The sequence below is a fragment of the Penaeus vannamei genome, chromosome 23 (genome assembly GCF_042767895.1).
Source record: "Penaeus vannamei isolate JL-2024 chromosome 23, ASM4276789v1, whole genome shotgun sequence".
Taxonomy (NCBI): domain Eukaryota; kingdom Metazoa; phylum Arthropoda; class Malacostraca; order Decapoda; family Penaeidae; genus Penaeus; species Penaeus vannamei.
The window spans coordinates 10253915-10261414 of NC_091571.1; the positions used below are offsets into that span (position 1 = coordinate 10253915).

The 7500-nt window shown below is 34.5% G+C and overlaps 1 protein-coding gene across 2 annotated transcripts in view; it reads right to left on the bottom strand.

Moving 5' to 3' along the window:
• Window positions 1-1845: 1845 nt before the first annotated feature.
• Window positions 1846-7500, bottom strand: part of LOC113819823 (ankyrin repeat domain-containing protein 13D) — a 32231-nt gene continuing 26576 nt past the window's right edge. Inside the window, exon 16 of one of the 2 annotated variants that reach the window (XM_027372018.2) lies at window positions 1846-6830. In XM_027372018.2, coding sequence (XP_027227819.2) covers window positions 6572-6830 — 259 coding nt within the window. In that variant the 3' untranslated portion in view covers window positions 1846-6571. The remainder of the gene's footprint in view (window positions 6831-7500) is intronic. The other variant, XM_070137642.1, reaches the window with a different exon arrangement.

Genomic DNA, 7500 nt, shown 5'->3' on the forward strand with positions numbered 1-7500 from the left:
GCTTAAACGATACTTAAATAAGTCAATCCCGAGGTAAATCCATCATATCAAGACGAAAACGTCTTTATATATATATACATATATATATATATATATATATATATATATATATATATATATATATATATATATATATATATATATAGTCTGCAGGGTTACAGTAACCTTAAGCAGTCATGTTGGTAAAGTAGTGCATTTCATGTGGAGCCTGTAAGGTAACATTTACGATGATTTAATGGGATTTAAACGCATTTGAAGACTTTAGAAAGCCCTCGACATCCGGATATCCCTGACAAATCTGTCGGAAATCGGAAATCCCGGAAATGAGTACTGAAATGCCCCTCGAGGCTAGATTATGATTATGAGTCAGAAAGGTTGGTGATTGCAAGTGAGATGAGGGTAGGGAACTTATACTACTTGGGGAAAGAAAGAAAGAGAGAGAGAGAAATAACATAAACATCACAGCAAAGACCACCTCAAGGGACCAAAGAAGAGTCTAGCATCGGCGCTATGGTTAACTTGGTTTACAAAATCCAGAAAAAAGTTAGCTTAGAATAATTTGGTGGATGGACTCGCTTGACTCGTCCAAGGTGCCAGAGTTCTAGGAATCGTGCTCAGTTATAAAGTATCAGTGTATTAAGTTAAAAGTCGATGTAGGAGCAACTTGCCTTAGTGCACCGACAGATTCAATATAATTCACTCAATCAGCCTACCTCCTTAACCGTCCTCTTTCTACTAATCTCTGCTCTTGTTCACTTACTCCCCTCTTTTCCCTTTTCACTACCATACTATCCTATAATGCTCTCTAATCTTTGACATCTAACACATTTTATTGTAATCTTTAACTCTTCTTTACCCTTTCTGACACAATACTTTACCATAGTACTATATGACCCCTGATGTCTAGCACACTTATTTGTTTCAAACACTAAACATTCAGATCTTACCATCCACACTGACAGTATGATGTAATCTTTTTACATATCCTTTCGTCCCTTTGGTATCAAAGAAGGTATATGTTCTCACCATTACATTGTCTATTGTCTTCCTTTCGCCTTCCTCCTTCAGCTGCCTCTACCTTTGCAAACCTTCTGAGTACTCTCTTTGGCCCAGCCAAGTGGGATCAGTTCTTTGTGATTCCCCCTCTCACTGCCCCCTATTCTGAGAATACCCTTCACTTTCTCTCTGATCGTTCAGGCTTTGACACAATTACATCTGAATCCTAAGCCCATACACTATCTACCCTAAGTGACCTCACTGGCAAACCCATTCCTGCCAAACCTCACCCTTCTCTTAATACTTGTACTGGAACTGTTTTTATCCCCCCAAATGCTTGTCCTGTCTACTATCAGGACTGGTCAGACTGTGAAAATGACCTACTTACCCGCCTTGCTGAATATGTTGCAGTGGCAAGATAGAGTTACACTATTCCTCCCAGAGGCCAGCATACGTCCCATGTCAATATTGCCAAGATAGCTTCCATAGACATGACCTCCCCCATGAGGCTGATATTGGCGGATTGTCCTACCATGTCCTACCATATTGACCCCTTCCTCATAAATGTCAGAATTGTTGGCATTTTGGCCACCCAGCCAAACATAGTCACTCAACAACCTGCTGCCCTCTATGTGCCCAACCTGGTTATGACTGTTCAAATTGCCCTGCTCACTCACATACATGTGCCAATTGTAGAACCTCCTATAATGTATTTCATAGGAGCTGTCCTGCCTATAAGCTCGAGTGTGAGGTAGCAGGCCTCAGATTCAAAATAGCCTGTCTCAAACTAACAGCCATACATTACCCACTTAAGCAATATATATAAAAAGGGTTAGAAAAAGAACCAAGCTCTATCAAGGTTGAGTATATTTGGCAGTAGATGCTTCACTTAAAGGCAACTGCGAATGATTACTTTTATTACAAACTCCTGTCAGACATCGTCTACTGTCTACATTTCAAGACCAGGCTGTTGGAAGCATTTTAACACATTTGAACCATGAGGTGAATAATTCCAAACCATGGTCTCTCTCATGCCTCATGGAAAGGGTTATAATATTTACTTTCCTGTGTAAATACCTCAAGTTGATACACCATATATGCAAAACTTCATGTATAACCCAAATGGATTTTTTTCTTTTTCTTTTTTTTGCCCTGACATACAATGATGTTTTAAGAATTTTCTTTGGATTTTTTTTTTATTTTTTTACTTTTTTATTTTTTTATTCATTTTATTTTTTAATAAGTAAAACATTATGCATCTGATGTACACATGATTTCTAACTTCAAAATTAGTCTCATCACATTCTATATTCACCATATAATAAACACTACAGTATAGTATTTAATAGGGTAGTTTGTCATATACTGTAAGTTGACCACAGATTATATATTATAAGGTAATATCTTTTAAACATAATTGGGCATTTTTCTGAGAATTAACAAAAACAAAAGAAAATTCTATAAATGACATTCTTTAAATGTCACATGATCCCTTAATACTTAGAAAAAAAAATTCTCCAGATTGCCTTCAATTTGAGAAAAAAAAAGGAAATTCTTTATCCACAATGACACATACATGGTACAGTAAATTCATCAAACATTCAGTAAGTAAACATCAGATACAGGTAATTTCTGAACAAAGAAAATTAACTGAAATATCTAGTTTCTGTCTAACCCTTTGTGTCTCCCATTTCAAGCTCACACACTAGTCTTCTGAAAGTAAATCCAGACATTTGTGAAAAATAAAGATTTATTGCCTCTCATCCACCATGGCCAAATTTCAACACATTTCACATTAGGAACTATTTAAACCAATACATCCTACGAGTTAAGTACGTGTTTTGGATATATTGGTTCACGATAAGTACATTTTAAAAGGAGATGCAAATGGAAAACATATTTGATTGATATGGAATGAAAGACAAATTCAGAGTGGAAGGATGACAGACAGACAACCCTACTTTGATTCACCCATTCCTAGGCTATTTAACTTTTTATGTATATCACCAATATTCAAAATTGCTGACAAATATCTTTTGAAATACCAAGCAAAGAAGAATTTACCTTTCTTTTTACCACATACATCAGCAACAGGTATTAATAAAATTTGTATAACATACTATAATAAAATCACAGTAATATTACAGTAAAACCCTCAATAAAGATTATGTGATATTGATTTATCTTCCCCTTATCTTTATGAAGGTTCTTTCCTTAACATTTAATGAAATTAATATGAAATAATACAAATGCTATTAATTCACAGATTTTCCTTTCCAATAACATATTCTTACTTTTTCCTTTTACAACAAAGCAAAAATTTGACATCCAAATATACAGAACATACAACACAGACCTACAAGAACTGGTCAATAATCGGCAAAGCAAAACAGACAACGTGACTTCTCCCATCTTCCAAGCAGTATTTCCTATGGCCTCAAACCAACTCTACCACCGTGGACTAAAACAAGCCTGAGTGTGAGTGTGAGTGTTTATGATGATATCATTGCAAGGACTTTAACAAATCAAATGCCTCCTTAATATATACTCATGCTTCCATTATTTCTTCTCTTACTTTGACGGTAAAGATGAAGAACAAAACAATGAAGCAAATAATATGAATATGGATCTGCAAAACAAAACAAAGAACTCACATCTTCAGAAGATACAAAAAAATGTTTTTGTCTGCAACAGCAAACCTTTATATCCACACATCTGTAACTGTGAAAATGTATTCATAATGGACAGATGAGTTCACTCTATTTTTTTACACAGACTGGTAATATGTGCTCAAAGTCAAGTCCAATAGTGATGTACAACATGCTGGAGGAAAAAGGGAGTACTATTTTATATTTTTGCATATGTGAAATACTGTCTCCTTTCTGTAGAAGTATCATGGTTTGTCAGAAGATGCATAATTATAAACCTTTTTAAGTATCTCTTAAATGTAAAAATATTCTGCAGACAAAATATCCTGTTGATGTATATACACAAAATTTCAAAATCAAAATCAAATCTTCCTGCAGTAAGAAAACACGAACATCACAAGTCAATATTGTTCTTTTGTAACTATCATCATCATATACAGAATGATGTACAAGTTTCAGTGAATTACATACCAAGCATTATCACTGTACTTTAAAATATCAAGTACATATTATACTATCTATCATTTCAGCCACTTTAGTAAACTTTTCTTATTCCTGCTTGAAAAGGAAAAATAAATGCAGAATCAAAGTTCAGCTTCATTAAAAGAGAACAGTTCCAGTTCTGTAAACCGAAATCATACAAACAAGCACAAACATTCTTTTCTCAATGATTTTCCTGTATATGTACATTTTTCAGGGATTCATTACCATCATTTTCCTCAAGCCATAAAATCTGAACCACAACTGAATAGTGGAGCTACAGAACTGCTCTTCTTCATTTGAACTGACTACATCAATTGAAAAGATAACATGTCAAAATATTTGTAAATGGTGCTAGCCTTGCTATGATTATGCTGCTTGGAGAGTGTCCCAAAACTCTGTGGATAACTGGCAATTTACAGGCATACAGATCAATTGTATGTTTACCACATCCAGACTTATCAAAAAGAACCAGATACTCCTACATTATACAAGGTAAAATGAGCAATATATTTCCTGTAGAATATTGTCAAACACTTTTTGCTGTTGTTGATGTTGAAAGCTTTATTCACTATATGAAATAGAGAAGGAGAAGCATACATCACATTCCTATTGCCTTGTTTGTAAATTACACAAAAGTGTAGCTTGTTGCCTTTGGAAAGGAAAGAAAAATTGTTAAACCTTACAGCATCCATCACATTTACAATCTCATAACAAATCCATATTCTTAGCATTGAGCATTTATTTTTTAATCTTTTACTGAATCAAAAATTATAAAGCGTGACTACCTGCAATTATAGTAGTAGTCCGTATCAAATTCAGTATTATAGAAACATACTAACTTGACATATTACCAATACTTCCACACATATACAAAAAAAATATATAGACATTCATACAACTGCTTAACATCTGTCTCTGCTTCTTGCTTAGCTATTAAGATGAAACTTGTCTCTCATGATAAAATCCACTGGTTTTCCACTCTACTAAAGCATAAACATCATGATAGTATTATCCTGATGTTATGAACTATAATGTTATAAAACTGACAAATTTTTCCAATTACTAAATCTTGCAAAATTACAAATTTACCCTGTATCAGTGATATTTCTCTTGCATCTTAAGACGATAATGCTTGTAATCTTTCAATATTAACAGCAATCCCTGAATTTTTACTTGTAAACTCTTGATATGCTTGGTGGAGAAACAAGTTAAATTTCCCTCGACTTAAGACTCATGGTTAAATCAACCAAAAATTCCTGCTCAATGTGTCTTTCAAGATTAAGCAATGACTCTCGGTTAAGCCAAAACTCCAGTTGGCCTATTGCAGAGCAGACTTTAAATCTATAAACATTTGTGATATGGCCACAACAAGACAGTGGTGTACTGGGCACTGATGATGATGACCCAGAATGGAAACCAGTCTAGCAGGTGCTGATCTTCCAATAATACCTTTATGGACACCATACAAGTTCCTGCAGAACACATGAGCTATCATAAGCATACTATACATTCTCCAAAGCTCTTCCAGACTTGCATTTACCTCATATATAATTTTCTGTACTGAACCATTACTCTATTTTGATATTTGTACTAACCTAACACATACCAAGATCATTGAAACAGGTAGAAAAGTGGTCAAGACACTTACACTCAAACTTTGAATGCACTACCAAGTTGGCATAACAAGCAACCAGGCAATTAAGAAAGTTCAGAAGACTGTAGTCCCATATTACTAACAGGATATAGTTTCCTCATCGTATTAGATATCAGAACTGTCACTTACAATACATACAAGGCTCAAGCTGCACATTTACATAAAATGAAAAAAAAGTCCCAATTTTCAAAGAATCAGAATAATGTACAAGACAAATAAATTTAGACATATTACCTGCTATGCTTAAAGCATCCAAGTTGTATCACATTATAAAATGCCTATCAAATTGAAAAAATCCAGTACCTATTAACTTCAAGCAATCAGCTCAAATGCAGTATGAAGACGTGAGCTACATTCTTTACTAATATATTGTGCTTTAAATAAAGCATAAATGCATGTGCAAAAACTTCACTACATGATTTCAGGGTCATTTTAAAGAAATAATCCTGATATACAAAGATGCTATGAAGAGGCACTATAAGTCATCATGGATCTTTCACCATGGCTAAAACAACTTACAAACTGCTTTCTTTTCTATAATTAAATATCAAATTCTCCATCTTGGGTCTCTGTTGTTCCCTATTGCTGTCACTGAACCTCTGCTTTGATCCTTTTCAGAGAAATGGTAATCACATTTGTTTAAAATCTATTTGACAGCAATTTATTTGGAAATGACTTAAACCAATTAATTCTGAAAAGAATCATTGCTAATTCTCCCTTTTCATTTATCTGCAACAGAGCCCATCACCAATTTCATAAGAAGTTTGTGTGGTCTACAGCATGCCCAGCATTATTTTTCAGTGAGGGAGAGCTCCAGGATGCGCTTTAGTGTTTCCTCCTCTTGCCTTTTACGAGCCTCCTCCTCCTCCTGTTGCTGTTGGGATAGCGACAAAGCCATGGCCATTTCTGAGTCCACGATGCTACCTCCAGGGGTTAAGGCCAGTCCACGAGGAACAGCTACCTCTGCATTCTCACTGCTACTTAAATCCTCTTGGGAACTTCTGATGTTTGTCACACCTATACTCAAGGCTAAGGATTCCTCAATGGCCCTGCAAAAAGTGGAGCAATTTTAGTGTCCATGCTTTTGTTTATACCCTCCTATGTTGGATGTCATAATATTATGTGTGCCAAAGGAAAGAATACTTTGGTTATGTTAAGTTCTAAGATTCCTGTCACAGTCACTATCACTTTTGACACTGATCTCTTAATCCTTTATGAAAAGAGTTGCTGTCAAAAGCACATTTCAAACTTCTTATGCTTAAGGTATGAATAATTATTATTTCTGGCAATAAATGACAACCATCTTCATTTTGGATGCTGGCAAACAGGAGACTTTCAAAATACTTCCATAGATAGTGTTTGCATTGGCTTTTTTCAGTGATGCCTTCAAATGAGTTCACCAATTATGCTTCAGCTCAAAAATAATAACTAAAAACCTTATAGGGGCATCTGTAATTATGAGCAGATATTTTGACCTCTATGCAGTGTACTTTCTCAAACCTTGAAGCAATTTGGTGAAAATGTTTTTCTTTTTATATTGTCCAATTTCATGCACAAAAGATCTTCATAATATTTATACAATGACTTTTCCATTCTAAATAAAATGTTTTTTAATTTTATTTTATTTTTTTTTCCTAATTCTTAATTTTCCTTTTTTCATTTCCATACATTCCTGTTAACCTCTTTTTTCTAACTATTCATAGAAATTACAGCAGACTG